This window comes from Callithrix jacchus, chromosome 3, assembly GCF_049354715.1.
Source record: "Callithrix jacchus isolate 240 chromosome 3, calJac240_pri, whole genome shotgun sequence".
In the NCBI taxonomy this organism is placed as follows: Eukaryota; Metazoa; Chordata; class Mammalia; order Primates; family Cebidae; genus Callithrix; species Callithrix jacchus.
The window spans coordinates 98848287-98869142 of NC_133504.1; the positions used below are offsets into that span (position 1 = coordinate 98848287).

General features: G+C 42.5%; 1 protein-coding gene across 6 annotated transcripts in view; it reads left to right on the forward strand.

The window, feature by feature from the left end:
• Positions 1-8560: 8560 nt before the first annotated feature.
• TSPAN5 (tetraspanin 5) overlaps positions 8561-20856 on the forward strand; it is a 186832-nt gene continuing 174536 nt past the window's right edge. For all 6 annotated transcript variants that reach the window (XM_035293278.3, XM_054253128.2, XM_078366781.1 and 3 more), the window contains exon 1: positions 8561-9034. Coding sequence is in view for 2 of the 6 variants with exons in the window: in XM_002745573.7 (XP_002745619.1) it covers positions 8954-9034 (81 nt within the window). In the remaining 4 variants the exon portion in view is untranslated. The remainder of the gene's footprint in view (positions 9035-20856) is intronic.

The window sequence follows — 20856 nt, forward strand, 5'->3', positions numbered from 1 at the left end:
CCTGACCTCAGGTGATCCGCCAAACTTATTCTCTCAGTCATTCAAATAAACAATTCAGATATAAGGTATTAAGTCTTGGTTAATTTAACTGATTTTTTTTATTCCTATTAACTGCACTTAGTAAATGCTACTAGTACAGAAAAAAAGTGAAAAAATAAAAAGGAATTGGAAGTGGTGTTTTTTCACAATCCCATTCTGAATATTTATCATATGCGTGTTACGCTTTGTCGAAACTGTAGCACTGAATCCATTCTAACCCATGTTCTTCTGTTTGTCTATTTTTTCCGAGTACAATCTTAGGGCAGGAACCATGGAAACAGGTACATTAACAGGAGATGTGTTCAGATTTTGTTGTTGAATCAATTGATTCTTTATAATAAAACCTAAATGAATATCTGATTAATCTGCTAATATCTATTCCTGTTTCTTGACATTAAATTCAACATTCCAGCAATTATAGTTCCATCAGAAAGGCATATATCACAGAAGCAAAGCTTTTAGAAGGTAAAAAACCAAATGGTGACAGGAGAAATTATTGGACATGATTTGCATGTCCAGTGTTAAAATGGGGCAGATTTCATAAGGAGTTGAATTATGCTTAACTCTGCAAAATACTTAGATTTTTGATGACAGATGGAAGGGTGGAGTTTGTGACTAGAAAATGGCATTCTGAAATTGTCTGGAGGTAGGAATGTAAGGGGACATGCAAGCACTTTTGAAACAGGCCGGGTGCAGTGGCTCACACCTGTAATCCCAGCAGTCTGGGAGGCTGAGGTGGGTGGATCACCTGAGGTCAGGAGTTCAAGACCTGCCTGGTCAACACGGTGAAACCCCTTCTCTACTAAAAATGCAAAATTAGCTGGGTATGGTGGCATAGGCCTGTAGTCCCAGCTACTTGGGAGGCTGAGATAGGAGAATTTCTTGAACCCAGAAGGTAGAGGCTGCAGTGCCCATGACCAGGTAGCAAGTAGACTACATCAGGCTTCTGCTGAAGTCACAGGAGTATACCCATGCATTAACAGCTATGGACAAGGCCACAGGCCTGTTGTTTGCCTACCCTGGCAGAGTGGCCAACCAATACACCATCAGGGCCCTGAAACACTATGTTCCTTGTATAGTTGCCCTTTGTCCATTGAGAGTGACAGGGGAACATATTTCACTGGACAACAGGTACAACAATGAGCAACACAAATGAACATAAAGTGGGGATTCCATGTGCCGTACAACCCATAAGCTGCAGGTGTGATTGAGTAATGTAATGGGCTGTTGAAGAATGGGTTATACTTGCATGTCACACCCCCATCTTTGTGGGGCTGGAATTCCAGGCTAGACCTGGTGCTTCAAACCTTGAATGGACAGCCATGGAAAGGTGGCCCAGCCCCAGTGGAGGCTTTGTTACACTAGGCTGGCACACCCATTCAGTTGCAGATATATACCAAGGATGACCTCCTCCGATCAGGTATGGGGATGAAAGGTAACTTGTTGTTGGCAGCCCCAATACCCCTGAAAACAGGGGAATAGAAAACCTGGCTGTGGCCATGGACCCTCCAGGCCCCCCACTGTGGGTGGTTGGCCATCGTGACTCCCTGCAGGGAGGGCCTACAGTATGACTCACATGTCAGTCCTTGGGTGTTCAATACATGGCCCCCGTGGTTGAATGTGCATGGGGAAGGGCCAGGGAAGAAACTCTCCTCCAGGGGACATTTGTACTGTCTATGGGGCCTATTATGAGCTCTCCCATGACTTTGGCATTGATACAGGACTCAAAGGAACCATGGGGAGCTGAGAAAGGATGGTACCATCGCCCAGAGCAAAGGCCCTTGGTGGCTGCATTATTATCCAGGGATGAAAGGTTAGCCTATATTTTGTGGAGGGATGTGATTTACCTCTGTTAGTACCTGTGTCTGCTCTATCATTCAACTATAGGTTAACATGCTCCGACTACATTGTGGACTGGGCCCACACCTATGCTGAGGTGACCAATGTTTCCATCTGTTGGATCTGCACTGCCCTTCCAGCAGCTGGAGGGTGGAGTGTAAGGGAAATGGCTGTGCTTTAGTCAGGAGTAGGCTTAGGCAGCCTTCCAGTGCAGCATGACTCAGCAGGTTTGGAGTGCAGGTGCACAACTGCACATATTCTGTAACCACGCCACATGAGACACATTAGGCGATCACCTATATGAGCTCCTGCTGGTCTCGGAGCCACTGCTATCTGCAAAATGTATAATTACCCTGCTAATGCTGTACATATGGCTCACTCATGCCCAAAGAGAAAATAAAGCCATGTTGAAACTGTCTATGATTCCTTGAGTGTTTTTCCAGCTACCCACCACTTGCCTGCTGATTCCCCTTAGACCTCAGTTAGAACCTGACAGCTAGCTTGTGGAACCAGAGGAAGGGCAGAAAAATCAGGAGGCTCCCAGAGGTCTCAAGGGAAGCCTCAGGCTTGTCCAGGGGCTGCAAGAAACAAATTTCAGGTGGCTTTTAGTCGCTTTCTCTGTTCCACTCAGTATCAGGAAGTGAGCTTCTAATTGGCTGAACTTGTGTCATGTGCCTGGCCCCTGGCAAGGTAACATCAGGGCCTAGTGCCTTGATCCACACAGGCATAGCTATGTCCAAAGCAGGTGGAAGTCTGTGCTATTACCAGAAGAAGGTGGAATGGCAGAGTTAAAATAAAATCAATTACTGCTCTGTCATATTGTGTGAAAGACAGAATTCATTTTATTGTATGAACCATTATAATTAATTTCTAAAAGTGAAACAACTGTGTTCTACATATGCTTGTTCAATCATATTTATAAGACAGATATGCCCTCTTTTATGTTCTTCTGGGGATCTGAAAACTGGTCTTCTTCAGTAGGTATGTGTGGGCGCAGACAAGAGGGCCACAGTGGGTGGTAAATCCTGAGGAATCAGTTAATTGTTTCATTACAGAAACAGACCATTTAATTGCTCACTTTTCAACTAAAGAACAGAAGGTAAAATATTTAATTCATTAACTATAACAAAAATATAGTTTAATTTTATATAATAGCTAAGTAAAAGGTATTTTAAGTTGACCTCATTTCATAAAGGATTTGAGGTGAGGTGACCTTTTGTTTTAATCAAGGTTCTTTGATTTGCCAATTTGAGATACTCACTTCAAAGTAGCTAAAGCCCACATGGGATGTGATGAATGATTCTATCTAAAAATCTCATAGACCTCAAAGACAGAGTCCTCTTAAAATCTAGAAGCACGCCTTTAGCAGGGATGGGAGTCTTTCAGAGCACAAAATGTACAACCATTCACAGCACGCAGGCTGTCAGAGACTCTGCCACAGTTTTTCTCTGTTTAGGCTTCCTTCCTCTTTCTGCAGAGGGTGAAGGAGAGTCTTGGCTTCCTCCGGGAAATGAAGGCCCACCCCAGCTCTCGGGTAAACATTGCCTGCATTTCAGCCAGGCACAGGGTTCCTTTTGTTACTGAGAGAGACAGACTCTCAGGTTGGCTCAGCCTGAATCTGCCGGGACCCCATCAACTGTGAAGTACAAATGTGGGTGGAGGTGGGGAGCACATTGTGGTTGAGAAGGTCTGAGAGAAAGGCATAGGTATGATCTGTCAGACACCCTAAAAGGTTTTCCTGTATTGTTTGAGGCAGAAACAGCTGGGGAAGAGGGGTGGGGGTGGTGGTGGTGGTGCGGGGAATAGAAAAAATGTGACACTGAGAGAAATGCAGAAATGGTGGTGGTGATTCAAGAAGAGAAAATCAATAAAGGCTTGGGGGAGAGTCTCAAAAGGTGTTTAAGTCAGGATACTTTCTGCTGTATGAAACGGAAAACCCCTGTCAAAGTGTCTTAACCAAGAAATTTGTCTCATCTGATAGGAAGTGGTGAGGTAAAATGACCTTCAAGGCTGGTTAAGTCAGCCATACAACAAAGGCTGGAAGGCTCCGGTTCTTTTCTTTCTTCCACTCGACCATCTTTGGTGTGGTCTTTGCCATCAGGCTGTAGAGGATCCAGGCATCACATCCAAACCCAAGGCCAAGAGTGAAAGGGACCATCTCTCAGATGAAGGAAACCTCAGATGCTTCTCATGGCTCGTTGACCAGAACTGGGTCACCTGCTTATTCCTGAGCCATGCATGAGTGAGAGGAACGGGACTGCCAGGTGCTATGCAGAGGGCCAGGCTTCCCAGAGCATGTGGCTGCTTTAATAGGGGGGAACTGAACACAGCTGGGGTTCTGAGAGGAAGGTGGCAGGAGGGGTGGGGAGGCAACTAGCAGGTCAGCAACAGAGAAGAAAAAGAAAAACAGTGTTAGAGGAGCAGAGAGAAAGACAATGACAGAGTGGAGAGGAGGGAGGCAGGAAGGTGGGCGCGAACAGTTAAGTTCAGGTGAAGACAGACAAGCTCGTTTAGTGTCTTAGCTTAAAACGCTGTTGTCATATCTTGCTCTTCAGCCAGGCAACTATTAGAACATGGTTTACCTGTTTTCACTGCCACTTGAAGGGCTGATTAGCTTTTCCATAGTTAAGCTTATTAGCCATTTTTCAACATCAGAGTTTTAAGGGAGGTGGCCTTAGCAGTATTCAGACAGAAAATTCCTCTACTTTTCTCCTTAAAATAGATCAGCATTTATTGAGTTGTGAAGGAGTTGTGTGAAATAAATATGATTACTTAGTTGCTTTCTTATATCTTTATTTATAATTTTATCTTCTTAATTGTAAAAGCAATATAACCATACTTAAAAATTGCAAACCAGAAACGAGAACACAAAATCACCCACAATCTCTTAACTGTTATTATTTGGCAAATATTAACTCTTAACCTTTTCATAAAATTGCATACCATTTTGTAGATTGCTTTATTTTTCAAAACAGGTATATCGTATACATGGTACAGATTTAAAAAGCAAACTAAAGGGGTTATTTAAAAATAAAGCAGGTCTCCTTCACATCAATATCTTTAGTCCCCCAGTTTGCACCCCATTCCACTCTAATCTGCTGTTATCAGTTTATTTTGTTTTCTTCCGTAGATAGCCTACCTATTAGCAAGGAAATAGTGTATGTATCTTCTTTTGCCAACACACTATCCTTTTACAAAATGACAGCCTACTGTGTACACTGTTTTTGTCCCTTGCTTTTAAAATTTAACAATATTACTTGGAGATAATTCTACATATAGTGCCTGTAAAATTTAACATTACAATGTATTCACACATTGCCACATACTCTATAAGCAGTATCTTCAAGAGCTGTAAAAAGTTAGAGCAAATGACTCATTCATTCCTTTAATAAATACCTATCAAGCAACTGCAATATCTGCAGAGTTCTGGTGATTCTAAGATTACCGAGAATTAGGCCACACCCTAGAAGGAGTCACAGCAGATTGAGAGACAGGTAGGTAAACAAGTTCTTACAGGCAGCCTGTAAGTGCCAGGATGGAAAAACACAAGGGGTGTCGAGGGAACAAAGGAGGAGCCTCTGAGACATTGAACAAAAGTAGTGAAGAATAAGAGGAATCAGCTCACAGACAAGGGACAATACCCCAGGTAGAAACTCACAATGACACGTGCAGAGGCACAGAATGTGAAGGGACATTGTGATCCAAGTAACTACAAGGAATTGGATATCAACCCTACTCTTTGATCTTGAATTTGCGGCAAAGTCTTCAATATAAATAATGCTATGATAAACATCTTACAGTATATAACTTTTTCCATCTGTTAGGGTATTTCTTTGGGTAGATTCCCAGAAGATGGATGGCTGAGTCAAAATGTAGGAGCACTCTGACCTGCTACGTACAGCCAAAATGCTTTCCAGATGGACATATTTTTTCATAAGGACAGCAACAACTTATGTGCTAACCAGTGCTCATTATTTTTGTATCTGTATTAGATTTAATGTATACTTCTTTGATTACTAGATTAATTTCTCCCATATTATTTTGATTTCTTCTAGGATTTGTTTCCTGTTTGTATTCCATCACTTCGATTCTATATTTTACTTTAGCTCTATGAGCCTCATTTATGATACAGATATTCAGATTTTTATTTTTCATGCTTGCTACCAATTTTTTTTCTGGTTTAATTTACACTAAAAAAAGTCCAACATGTGTAAGTGTTGACCCAATCCTATCTATTGATTATTTCCTTCTATTGCCTCTAAGTTGAGAAATACTTCTATTCAGATGTTTGACAAATATTTTTTCTTCTGCTCTGCTTTAAAATGTATTCAACTCCTTAATCCTCCTAGAACTTATTTTGGATATACGACATGAGATGAGAATTCAGTTAGTTCCCCATCCCTCCAAATTACCAATTAGTTATCTTACCTTTCCCTTCTCCACTGATGTTTCTTTTTTAGACTTTATTTTCTTAGCAGTTTTAGTTTCACAGCAAACTTGAAAGAAAGACTATACTGTATGATTCCTTATATACAGCATTCTGGAAAAGGCAAAACTACAGAGACAGGGAGACAGTAAAACATCAGTGGTTGCCAGGGACTGGGGGGAGGAAGGGACTGAATAGGAGGTGTAGAGAGGACTTTTAAGGAAGTGAAAATACTCTGTATGATACTATAAGGGTAAATACGTGTTATTCTATATTTGTCCAACTGTATAGAATATACAATCCTAAGAGTGAACCCTAATGTAAACCATGGACTTTGGTGATAATATGTCAATGTAGGTTCACTATTTGTAGCAAAAGTGCTACTCTGGTTGAGGAGGTTGATAATGGGGGAGGCTACGCATGTGTTGGGTATATGGGATATCTCCAAAGATTTTTTATTTCAAAGATAAATCCACATAGGGATCAACTCAGTCATCAATTGCATCTAATTTTTGGTCCTTTTTGAAATGTGTCACATCAGCTTAAGACAGATCTTTCTTCTGATTTATCCAGTATTCCTGCAGCGACTTCTATTTATATATAGCATTACAACATAGCTCCAATAGGCTTAGGTAAAGCTTGTCAGTGCCTTCCTGTTAACAAGGAAATCTGCTGCTCAAAGATCTTACTTTAGAAGTCTACCAGATTGGTGGTAGTATGGCCTGTGTTTTGAGTGGGTGGAGAGCGCTTTTGAGGAACAGAGGATTATTTCATCCAAAGGGCTGAAGCCACTGTTATCTCGTGTCATAGCTTCTGAGGTACTGAATGAATAGGATCTCTTGGCCCTCCCATCTCTGTGGATACCTGGTTCATACCTCAATACAGGTATAGATCTCAATATAGCCTCATGCTGCTGAAGCACAGGACTATCTCAAAGTGTGGTTTATTGCATGAAAAAGTAGCTTCTTGCCTAGCCAAAACTTGACTGCCGGTTGTCAACTAGGTAGCCAGTTTTCGAGGTAAGTGAGAGGTTGTTGCGTAGGGAAACCCTGTAACTACAGGCTCTCAAACTCAAGTATTTAAGTATCATCTGGGGAGCTTCTTAGATTTCTGTGTCCAGGACCGGGTTGCACAGGGTGGTGCTGGAAAAGTTTTTTGATCTCACCTCCTTCTAGCCTTTGGAATCCCTAAAAATATTTCTATAGACATTTAAGCACAGTCCTGGGCGGTTCTTCCTTCTCCTTCCATGAAATACTGGTACCTGCTTTGCCAGCACCTATGAAAGTGCTCCAGGAGGAGGGGGGGTAAGCAACACCTGCTCAAGTAGGGTTCTGAAGCAACATCCAGCCACGATTTCTATTCTTTCCCAGAGTTCAAAAGCATAATGGTTCGTGATCCAAAAACCCAATTCCGATTCCCCAGAAGACCTCCCTAGAGGTTCTGGATTCCTTCCTAGAGTTAGCAGGCAGGCAGGTTTCTTAGGCACTATTCTGCGGGGGAGGGTGCAGCGTGCGCTGTCCCGGTTTGTGTGGTTGCCACAGACCCTCGGGCGAGGATCGTATCCCGGGCCAGGACTCCTTTGGGCCGTCTCTTTTTCTTCGTCCCCATTTCTAGGATGAAACTCATTTCTCCGGCAGGTGGGGAGATTGGGTTAGAGTCACATGGGGATTCAGGAAGCTTTCCTTTGCATCGTCCCATCCCTTCATCCATTCCTCCCATTTCCTGTGGCTCTTCTCCCTCTTCCCCAACTACCCCCATTTCCATTCGGCGAAGTCCATGACTACTTTCCTACCCTGTCCAGTAGCACCGCATCTACTGTAGCCACAGAAGCCAGTTGTGGAGGACGGGGCGCGAGTGCGGCTATCCCGGAGGGGGTGTAGGGGGGTGGCTAGCAGGTCCTCACTCACCCAGCCCTCTCGACTGCGTCCCTCCAGAGCAGCTGCCGCTCATCAATTCCGATCACTCTCCCAGGCTGCTCCTCGGGCTCTCTTCCTTCTCCGTCTCGCCTGCGGTCCTCCGCTCTCCCACTCCCTACCTACCCCGCGGCGGCGCTCGGGGTTGGCCTGAGAAGGGGCGGAGATAAAGCGAGCGGTGGAAGGAGGCGGCTATGTGGTGCCACCGCGGCCCGGGAGAGCCCGACCCCGTGCGCGCGCGCGCCTTGCCAAGGCTTGGGAGGCGGGCGGAGCTGCGGGCCGGGCGGGCGGAGCTAGGGGCGGGCGGAGCAAGGGGTGGGAGGGCGCGCGCGAGCGGGCGGGCGAGCGAGTCAGCGAGCGGCGTAGCCGCCAGCATCTGCCGGGGCCGCCTTTGCCCGAAGCCCGGGGACGAACCGACGGACCGACCGCCTGGCACACGGACGCGGGCGCTCGCTTTGTGTTAGGGGCCAGCTTCGTCGAAGCGCGGGTTTGCAGCGCAAGGCTTCCCCGCTTGCTCGCGGCCACCCGGGCTCCGGCGGCCTCGGCGCAGGAGAGGCTGGAGGTGCGGGAGCCGCTCTCCGCCGGTCGGTCCCCGCGCCGCTGAGCCCGGGCCGCCCGCGCCGCGGCCCCGTGCGGCGTCCCTGAGCTCCTGATCCCCGCCGGGCTGCTCCGAGCAACGGTGCTTCGGCGCTCCAAACTCGGGCTGCCGGGGCAAGTGTCTTCATGAACCCAAAGGATGTCCGGGAAGCACTACAAGGGTCCTGAAGTCAGTTGTTGCATCAAATACTTCATATTTGGCTTCAATGTCATATTTTGGGTAAGTTGGAGCGCTCCTTGGATTCCAACTATTGTGGCCGATCGATTTCGCGACGATTTCCCCCACGTTGCTCGTTGCTTTTACTTTTCGCAGCCCCTCAGGCGCTTGCCGGAGCAGCGTAGAGGCATTCGCCTTCCGCCTTTCCAGCTGGCGCGTTGGAGATATAAACATTTAATCCTTTCGAGGAATGGGAAGAGGTGAAAAGAGAAACCGAGGTAGAAAGGGGGCACCGAGGCCTTCGGGTGGCTTTTTAAGGAACGAATAGCAGGCATGCAGATAAAAGAAAGGACTCGGCAGTTTGAGAAATGAGCAGCCGCACGAATTGGATTTGCTCCCGGTGGGATATGGATGTTGGGCAGAGCGTGGTGTCATAATAGGGAAGGCTAATCGGGCACAGCCGACCCTAAGGTCCACCTTCTAACCACGATCTGATTGGACGAGGGCTTGGCTCCGTGTTGCCGCGGCTGGTCTGTGCCATGCTCAGCGTGTATCTTGCACCATCTCCGGCTTTGTGTAGGATGCAGATGCCGTGGTATATGGTTCTGTAATGTGCACGTAAATAACGTTTCCTGCACGCTCTTCCTCTTCAGCTGGAAAGCGCTCCTTGTGCATAATGGACTGGCCAGTGGGCGCGCGGGGTAGAGGGATGTATTTATATGTATATGTCATTGTCAGGATAATAACAAGTCACCGTCCACATATGTTTCAATGTGTTCGTGCCCCACGTCCTCCTTTTTAAAGGAGTGACACAGAGCGGGCCGTTTTGGGGAAACCTTTGGAGAAATGCAAAGGAGAAGGTGTGCGAGGCATGTTTTATTGGGGAACCGAGAGAGCAAATGCTTGAACACAGGATTCAAATTATGCTCTGCTCGGGACTGCAATGTGTTGGGCACCTATTGTAATTAGGCTGGGACACCTACTCTTGTTTGTTGGTTTTGCTTCTTTTCCTTGGTCTGGCAAACGTGTTCAGCCAGACAAAGAGTTCTTCTCCAGGACCAGGGGAAAACGTTGGTTCGAAGACCATGTTATTTTTCTTCTCCTTCTCATCCCATCTCATCCTCTTCCTCACTGGGCACCCTCTTTTCCATGGACAGTAAAGATGGTGGCTGTCTGGGTGGGGGGTTCTCTAAGTTGCTGTTCAGTATGAGGTAAACAATGATCCAACTGCGGGATCAATAATTATCCATAGCAGTCTGAACGCGGAATGTATTTATTTGGATTCTCCTTTAATTTTGGCCGTTTGCTATACATATATACATCTGTGAGAATAGTTGTCAATACAGCTCTTCATTTTTTTTTTTTTTTTGTACCACACTCTTGCCAGGTTATTTTATTTTTTGTTTTCCATAAGAGTACCTTGCATTGGTCATGTATGTTTTGTGAGGGGAAATGGAAGGGACTGGAGACCACTTTCTGTGTCAGCCTGTCATCTGTCTTCAGGACTAATAAAAATAATGAGGAGACACATGAATGGATGTCATATCCTATCATTCCACAGGCAGTTTTTTTTTTTTTTTTTTTTTTTTTAACCAGTGTTGTGCATGATTCCCGGGGGCAGTCCCCCGCTTCCCTGCAATCAAACACTGCTGCAAATACAGGAAGAAGAAATTATTTTCTTTCTTTGCCCCTTTTCCATTTGAGAAAATGTTTACAGGTGGTGGGTAGTCACGTTTTTGAATAAGATATTCTGATTTGATTGCAACTTGAAACTTTGTGACTTGGAGAGGCAGGGACTAGGGAACTGGGACTGGTTCTTTTTAGGGTAGTGAGTTCAGGCCTCTTGCTTCTACTTGAACATTTCTAAAAGTTGCACATTTTAGCTACCTAGAGACAAAAATCACCTGGGGACTTTCTCTGCCGTTTCCTAGCAGGGGATGGTAAGGAAATAAAAGGATTTGGGCCTGCTTCCCTGACAGTTTGCTGTAATTTTGTAGAGTGCACAGAGACAAATTTAGCCTGTTCCGTGGATTAGATTGCAGCAAAACCCCTGGAATTGTAGAGAGCTTCAGAGAATTGCAGCGTGCTTGCATGGAGAGTTCTAGAATAGAGCAGCATCTTTTCTGATTTTGAAGGTCTTCATAGGTGGGTGGGTGAGTATGGGAAGCCTGAGAGAAGACCTAGGCTGTGGGATTAAACCAGCTGCCCCAGGCAGAATTGTTAAGTGAGTGCCTTGTTATGAGGGCCCTTCACTTACCCTGCCTCCTCTCTACCCTTGCTCTCCTTTGTATGCCCAAAGCCTTCCTCTCAGATACCCCCTCATACCTTTCCTATCCTGCTCTCTGTTCCAAAATTACCCCGTATTTAAATATCCTGCTATATAGTAGAATGGTCTCTAGTGGTGATCAACGGGAAGGCAACCATATGGTTTTGATTAAAGCGGTTCGGACTAAGATGTTAGTGACTGAAAAGCAGGGGTCAGTAGCTTGGCAGCATGCTTCTGAAAAGTCGCACACCTCTGCCCTCTACAGAGTCACCAACCTGTCTGTGATTGCCAAAAACAGCCGACTCAGTGCTACTCCCATACAATTATGAAGAAGAGATTGCCAACAGCATGATTTCCCAATTGTTCATTTTTACCCTGAACTGCTAGTCTAAATTTGACATACACTGGTGACATTTACAAGTATTGTTCTGGTAAAATCAAATTGAACATATGGTGGCACCAGCACTGAAAGTTTTTTTTTTTCCTAATTGGGAGTTTGGCTCTTTGTTAGTTAACTGCCTGGGCCTCAGTTTCTCAGCTGTTAAATTGAAGGAGTTGGATTAGTTATAAAGTTCTTTCTAGTCCTTATACAGAATGAGTTTCTTGAGTTCTAGTAGGCTGGAGAAGAAAAATAGAAGAGTTTGGTCACTAACATATAACAGAAGTACTATATACTAGGACACTTGATAAATTATAGACATTTTCGGTTAGGGAGGCTTGTCTGAAGACCAGTTTTATTACTTTCATTTCTTCCCCAAAGACCCTTTTATTAAAAAAAAAAAAAACTTTCAGTAATTTCTTCTTGGCTTGTTCAGCTCCTGGTATAGTCTACATGCTTTTTTCTCACCGCTGTAAATCTCAAATGCATTCCTGTGAGTCATTAGATATATTTTTATTATTAGAATTACAGCTTCATGTATAAAATTTGAATCCTTTTCTGTAACAGCCGTAACGGTGTTGTGAGTAACAAGGTCAACATCTTGTACAGATTCCTTTCTCGTTAGTTACCACAGGGTGGTGGGGGACAAACTTGTTTTCTCTGTTACGTATTGGAACAACTCAAGACAGAAGGAAATTGATTTTATTGAGGGTGTCACCATACTAGGACATTTCTCCGAAAACCCTAAGACTGCTTTGGGGTTGGGGGAGGGAGGAGAAAGAGGGTTTTGTTTTAAAGTCGTTTCTTTTGGGTACTGAACCCCACATCCCATCACCCACCATGAATAGATGTTTTGCCCTTTTGGATTCTGGCTCTTAAATGTTTTGGATTCTGGATATGTAACTGTTTCTAGGCAAGTAAGTTGAGCTCAATATTATGGTTATTTATTGCTACATAACAACCTCTAAACTTAGTTGTTTAAAACATAGTATTTATTATTATAGTTCATAGTTCTGTGATTTGGCCAGGCTCACCTGGACACTTCTCACTTGGGGTCTCATACAGTTGCAGTGAGATGTGGTTGGAGTTGGAGTTATCTGAAGGCTCTTTGGAGCGGGATGCCCAAGATGGAATACTCACATGACTGGCAGCTGATGCTTGCTGGGATCTTAGCCAGAGTCGCTGGAGCATCTACAGAAGCAGCACCTACAGCGGCTTTTCCCGGTCTCTAAGATTTAAAGAAGCTTTTGGCCAGTTAAAGCTACACTTAGAACTAGCAGTGCCACTTTTCTCTATTTCATTGGGTAAAGCACTCATGCAGCCTGCTCAGCTTCAAAGGGTGAAGAATTAGATGCCATCTTTTGATGGAGAAGTGTCAAGGTCACATTGCAGAAGGTCATGTAGGTTGTGGTCATATTCAAAAAATATAGTCTGCTGTGTTAAGGCACTGAGTCTTAATGTAAAGGAAAGATAACATTATCTAATCGTGTTGTAGTTTCAAAGATTCAGTGAGATAATGTTTTACTCAGCATAGTAGGTCAATATTTAACAAACGGTGAATATCATTATTGTTATTGTCTCCATATTTTATACTGGTTCCGTACAGGGATATAGAACTTCTAGAATGCCTTACTCTAGTACTTTGGCATCATTACCACTAGGTAATACAATACTCTTAAGATCTGCCAAGATGCCGCAAATGGATTCAATAGATTTTATAGTGACTTGTTAGGAAAAAAACTCCATGGAAGGCATGAATGATGTGGGAGAACCAAGTCATTTTTCTGTTCCTTTTGCTACAAAAAATTAGAAAAGCCTCAGATACTTGAGGACAAATTTCTCTTTTGATGTGCTTTCAGATACGTTGTGTCTTTAAGTGGAGGCTTATCCGGGGTTGATGGCAGAATCTTGCCTTTTATTTGCTTCCACGGGGCTTGAATTCAGAGAGGAGGGAGACTTAGGAAACCTTTTGGGGGGGCATCAAGTTGGAAGCCTTATCTTATGATTCACTATAAATTGCAAGATGTTCTGGAATGATGATACATCAGCAGTTTATAAGTCATAATTTTTGTTTTAATTTGCTAGACATCTGTTAGCTTCGATGGCAACCATATGGGAATCTAAATTGCCTTTTGAATTACAGGGAGATGGTAGGAAGAAAGCTAAATATGGTTATGAAAGTGTCATATGGGAAAAGTGTAAGAAAGGTATAAAGTGGGGAAAGTAATTGAATATAGACTTGCTTAGTCTGGCCACTCCCTCCGAGGGGCAGTATGCAGGCGCAGAAGCATTCTCACTTGACGATGTACTCCGCAGACTGAAGTGAAGCCAAGTGGGGAGAAGTTAGAAAACTAAATAGTATTTCACTCACCATAAAATTGCCAAAATGTTTCACTCATTTAGATGGGTCACTTTGTTTTAATGTCCACAGTAATAGGTAGTCCCTGGCAAAAGGTGAAAGCAATCTGCATTTTTAACAGAGCTTTGCACTCATGATGTTTTTCCCATAAGACCTCAAATTGTCTTCCAAGCATACTATATCTTTGTGACAGATGAAGAAATTGGAGTACAGAGATGTGGAGTAACTTTCGAGGTGTTGAAGAGCGTCTCAAGGTTCAGCTTTGGAGTGTTAAGTCTCTTAACACTCTATGATAGCCCCAGCTTTTTGGGTAGAGACTTATTTTAGAAGATGCTTGTTATTCTAAAATAAAACATCAAGTAAGTCATTTACATCTGTTCATAATTGAAAAGTGATAAAGTTTTTGCATATGCCACGATTAACACCACCCACAAGCACAAAAATGTTAGGATGAAAATGTTCTTCAAGAATATGATGGAATTAATTGGAGCCTATTGAAAGTTCATAAATGAAAATTGGAGTATTATAGACAGCATTCTTGAATCACAAGTTTCTTTCTCTGTGTAACACTGATGACTGTCTTAAAATTTCTAACTTCCAAATCATCCTACTCCACTGGATTACAAAGGCTTCAAGTGTGGGGGCCGTCTCACTGTCATAAACCCAGTGTCTTGCACATTGTAGGAAACACAGTAGATGTTTTAATAAATGTTTTGGCCAGGCATGGTGGCTCACACCTGTTAAATCCCAACACTTTAGGAGGCTGAGGCTGGAGGATGGCTTGCGTCCAGGAGTTTGAGACCAGCCTGGGTAACATAGTGAGACCCTTTCTCTACAAAAAAAAATTTGGAAATTAGCTGGGTATGGAGTCCCAGCCACTTGGAAGGCTGAGGTAGGGGGATCACTTGAGCCTGGGAAGTTGAGGCTTCAACTTCAGAGTGACAGAACAACACCCTGTCTCAAAAAAAAAAAAAAAAAAAAAGTATGTTGAAGGAAGGAATTACAAAATCATCAGAAAGTATGTAGGAATTATCTCCTCCAACTTCATAGTCGGTGAGGCGTTCTCCACTGGATCCTGCCAACCCTTCTAAGCATGGGTCTGTTTTTGGACCACTTTAATTGTAGAGTTTCATCTGTTTTCAAACTAGATGTAATATTCCTCTGCATAATTTCCATCTTCCTAATTTACTGTTCATTTCAAATTTTTATTTGGAAACATCAAACCTATAGAAAAATTGCATGTGGTATAGAGAACTTGTCTTTCTCCTGTTGGAGAAAAAGTTGCCAGCGTGATCGCTATCACACAAACAGGTTAGTATGTATTTTCTGTAAACTGGAATATTCTCCTAGATCACCACAGTACAACCATCAAAGCCAGGAAATTACCAATGATACATTAACACTATTTAACCCTTAGACTTTGTCCAAGTTTCCCACTTGCCTCCAATAATGTTTTAAAGCAAAAGAATCCAGGTCAGAACCACACTTTGTATTTAGTTACATCTTTTTCGTCTCTTTCAGTAAGGATTATCATGTTCTTGATACTTTTGACAACTATAAGCCAGTTATTTTGTAGACTGTCCCTCAGTCTGGGTTTGTCTGCCATTTCCACAAGCTTAGATTCAGGCCATGCATCTTTGGTAGGCATAGTACAGAAATTGTGCTGCATTCTCATTGTACCCTATCAGGGTGGCACTGATTTCTGTTTGTCCCATTACTGATGATGGTCACTTGATTAGGGTGTTGTCTGCCAGGCTTCTCTACCATATACTCTTTTCTCATTTGTAATTTATAAATATTTTATGGCAAATTACATTGAAACTATGTAAACAGCCTATTCCTCATCAAATTTTCAATCTATTATTGATATTAGTAAGAACCTGTGATCTTCTTTTTTTCAGTGTGTTTTAATGTTACTCTCTTCACTTACTTTATTTAAAATGGCCCTCAGTTTGGCCAGGGCAGTGTTTTCACGTTGGCTTGGCTCATGTGCTCTTTTATCTCTCATCAGTCTTTGGGCACCATCTTGCTCTCTGGCAGAATAAGATGTTCCAAACTCATTTTGTGATTTGCCTGTGTCATCTTTTGTATCAGTCATTTCTCCAAGGAGCTTTTGAATGGAGAATGGAATTTAGAAGCCAAGATCTGGTTGCTTGGTGTGCTCATTGGTATTAGGGTATCACTGCTGTGAGTGTGTTTATACATACATGTACATCTGTATTTCTGTATCTATGTACTTTTAAACCATGAGTTTACAATCGTACCTCAAATTCCTGTCTGATACCACAGGGTTTATTTTTTCCTCTCCATATTTTATAATTGCTTCCTTGACAGTGAGATTCCTGGTTCCCTTTATTCTTAACAGTTTGCTTATTTGGTAAATCTACCCATATGTAACCAGTCTTCTGCAGCTGCTGCCACCTTTCCTCACTGGGCTGCCCTCCTCAGCTGTTGGTGCTCTGACATATGGATACCTTTCTCCCTGTGATATTCTGCTCTGGGCTTCTGTAGTATCCCTCCTCTTATCTTTTTGTAAACAGAGGCCTACTGGGTTAGACCTACGTAATTTTCAGGAAGGCTTTGAATTTTCAGGAAGAAGGAGAAGCGCCTAGGCTCTTCTTGAAGGATATAAAATAAGACTCATCTTCCTTGCCCTTTAAAAGTTCATGATTTAAAATAGCCATTATGTCATTCCTAACCTTCTTTTCCCACCTTTAAAAGCTCCTTGTTCCTCCATGTGTTTACGCTAATGATGTTTTTCTTATAAGCATCTAAAAGAGTCTTCCAAACATGTGTTATATCTCTGTGACACAAAATTGGAGTACAGAGATGTGGAATAACTTTTGAGGTGTTAAGAGCATGGCAGGGTTCAGTGTTAGAGTGTTAAGTCTACATATACTGTTTCCAGATTGTTCTTTGCCCTGGTCATGGGGCTCTGCCTGGGGTCCCATTTGGACACACCTCTGTTAATGCAGCAACCAGCAGGGAACACGTTGTTCACAGGCCTTTCTAACCATCAGAGAGCAGTAGGCTGTTATGCTTGAACTCTCTCCCTTCAGTCCCTAGGCTGTGCTGTGCCGGTGGCAGAAGCCTCTGCTACTGTCTGGAATTGACCTTGAATAAGTTACTTGCACAGATTAGTTCCTCAGTTGCTCATCTAAAAAAACTGGAAAATAATTTCCTGCAAAGTTGTTATCCAGTATTATGTGAGATCATGCATATCAAAGTGCTTCATAAATGGTAACTCTCTAAATACAAATACTAGTTATTAAACCAGGCTAAACCGCACTTGCGTTTCCCAGCAGCCCAGGAGCACTGTTGGCTTGAATTGACTTTTTAGTGAAATAAAACCTTCACTTTTCCAAGTGAACTCTATTAAACCATCCCCCTAAGCTATACGCTAATCAGAAGCCCTAACCCTCCAGTTAATTGTTTGAATTTAGATTTAGTTCTGTTTATTTCTCCCATTTGAATGTCTTATTCTGGCCCAGTGGATTTCAAACCTGCTACCAGCAATTCTAGGCTTCCTTGAAGTGTTATGTGGGTGGGTGGGTCTGTGCTGGTGGGGTGTGGGCTGAGCAGTGTCTCTCTTTCCCTCAGAAAAGCTCGGCTATTAGTTAGATATTTTGGGATACTAAGTAAGATTTTTGCTTGACAAAAGGGGTCCCACTACTTAAGAAAGAAAAGAACCAATATTCTAGCCTTTAAATGTTTTTGAATCTTGATGGCCAAAGTACATTTTAAAAAAAATTACTCCTTGTGTGGGTTTTTATCTCTTGGAATCTCTTCATGGATGGGAAGTCCCTCTTACTAACTAGGGGTGACTTCTGTAGGATTAGTTGGGATTAGTAGGCATTTCACCCCTTTATGCATGTAGTGTAGCAGCCTGATTAGTAAAAATTTCATTCTTCCCATTGGGAGATCTGGTTCAATAGGTCCATCCAGGATGGGGCCCTGGAATTTCTGTTAAGAAAAAAATCAAAACTTCCTGCAAGTCTTTGTGATGCCCAACCGAGTTTGAGAAGCTCTGGCTGGTTTTTCTTGGGAAGGTGTGGCCTCTCCTTTGCGTTGCCTCCTGGAGGCTTGTTTTCCTGGATGTGTGGGAGAGCTGGGCGTGGGTGGTGTAGAGCAGTGACCAAAGGATGACTGATTTCACCAGCACACAAAACTACTGTTCTTTGCTTACAAGAAAAAAAAGTGGCCTATTTTATCCCTCGTGGAATTTTTTATTAATCCAAAAATGCCAGTTTATTTTTAAGCCTGAAAGCCCTAAAAACAAAATGAGAAAAATCTCTTCAAAGAGAACCTCTAGTGCTGCAATTAGTATGCTAACAATTAGCATCATATAGCCCTAGAAGCTAGTCATTCATTCCACAGGCACGGTGAAGAGCTAGACCTTTTGTTCCCTTGCTCTGCTTGGCCTGGACTACTTTGCACATATCAGTGCAGTTGAGTAGATCTAACTATAGGCACTTAACAACCGCAGACCACCCTCTCCTTAAAAAAAAATCAGCCTCCCCGTCCACTGTTGCTGTTCCTTTCAGCCTCCATTTCCTGGGGCTTTCTTGTTGGCCTCCAGCCCTGACTGCTCAGTTTGCAGGAGGGGAGTTGCTTTCTGCATCAAGGTCTGCATGACAGGTTCGTTGATGCTGTGGAAGGGACATTTATTTTCCCGTATCCAAACTTGCGTCACTGCCCTGAGGACAGTTGATGGTAAAGCAAATGCAATCTGGAACACTGTTTGCCAGGGTTCTTTAGAAAACTTGGGTGGGGTGGGTGAAAAAAAAAAAAAAAGCTTCAGTGTGGAATATCTGGATTATGCATAATGTTTTCCTGTTATTTCTTAACGTTGTTTCTTTCCTCCACCTCCTTTAAAAGAAATTTAGATCTTTGATTATGGCTGGGTTCCTAAAGTAGAAATCTTTTGAAAAATAAAATTTCGAATAAAAACCTATATTATTTCTCTGAGATGTTTTACTGGGTCTAACACCACTCCTTTTATTAAAAAAAAAAAAAAAAAAGCAAAACAGAAAAGCCAACCAAACAAAACCAAACCAGAATGGTATAAACTGTGGTTAGCACTGTGATATTATCTATATGTACATAAAGGATTGTTAATTATGAATCCCAAGGTATAATTTTCAAGTAATATAATCACTAAGCCCAATTACAAAATGGTGTTTTTGTGATGGCAAAACATTTACAAATGGCAAAACATTTTGGCTCTCCTCACTGAAAGGGAAAAGTGATGTTCTATACCACTTCCAGCTACTATTTACTATTTTGATAAGTATTAAAGGCATAGGGCTCTTTTTACTTGTTGGAAAATTTTTCTAAATTACACTTGGCACTAAGGCTCAAATTTCTAAAAATCTGGAGGGAACAGCTGGTGCTCTAATAAATATTCAGGCCAGCTATTTTAATGCGTTGTACTCAATTAAGTAGTCCTAATAAAAGACGAATACTTGACTTAAGCATTTCTCAAAGCATAATGTTGCGCTTCCAACAAAAATTTCCTCCAACTGTTGATATTTCCCCCCAAGCAGCCTTAAAATTTAATTCTGCCAAGTAAGTAGTCTAATCACTGATGATGGATTTAATGCCAGAATTTAGTTCTGTTTTAAAGTATAGTTGTATTAAATGGCCCAACCCTTTAATTGGAGACTCTACAGGTCACTGACCTCTTAGAAGAATTCTTTGTGTGGTTCAGTATGAGAGTGTATTGAGAGATTCATCCTCACTTGGGCATTCTGGTTCCCTGGTGGTGGGAGGCACAGAAAGTCTGCTGTTAAAGAGTTTAGACTTTGAGTGTGTCTGGATTTTTACCCAGCTACATCCCAGGCTTGTGATGTTAGACATTACTTGCCCACTTTTCAGTTAAGTCTCCCCTTCATCTGCAAAATGGTATGTTTAGTAGTATTAATATTATTAATAGAAGTATTAAGATAATGTCTACCTCAGAGTCATGAAGACTCGAAGAGTTAATATGTATAAACTGCTTGGAATAGTCAATAGGTATTAGCAGTTATTATACTGTTTTCCTCAACACCCTTTTGGTTGTTTTCCCTTCTTTCAGAATCATTAAAATATTCTTACATTGTAACATATGTTTTTTTGTTCTCTGTAATATTCTGCCTACATAAGTACATTCTCAAAATAACTAAAAGGAAAAAAAGATCTAACAAATGTTCGCAGTGTTCTTTTCATCGTAATGAGTGGCACACAGATCTTATCATGGATACCAGACCATGAATTCGCATCTATTGTTTGTTGTTAATTTTCCCTTTTTTCTTTACCCAGTTAGATTCACTTTTTTTTTTTTTTTTTTTTTTGCAAAATCAAAGTGTTCCCTATTAGTATTTTGTACCAGGAAGTTGAGTTTCTGATGGATAGCTGTGGTGTTAGGCCCAATACCTGGGTGGGGTGGGGAGGATGCAAACACTTCATCAACATCTGTTAAATCTGGGCATTCTGGAACTATCTAGATGGCTGTAACTGCATGTCTTTAGTTCTTTATGGTATCATAAATCCTGCATATTTTGGTTATTTTTTTACTCTGTGTATTTCAGATAAATTCTTCAGGTTATGAAGGTGAACCTTGAGTCAGTCATCCAGATAACTTGGGTTTTCCCCTTGTATGTCCTTCCAGTTGATGCAGAGCTAGGATTTTGGATTGAACTACCTGGATCATTGACTAATCATCTTGGGGAATGAGAGACTCACTGGCTTCTCCTCTAGGGCATAAATGGGATCCAATGAGAGCTTGTGCTTTTTTTTTGCCACCTGCACTGTCGCCTGACACAGAAGGCACAGGCTGTCACATTTCCAAGTTTCATCTTCCATAACTGGGCTCAGCTCTGAGAGGAAGGTCAGGGCATGAT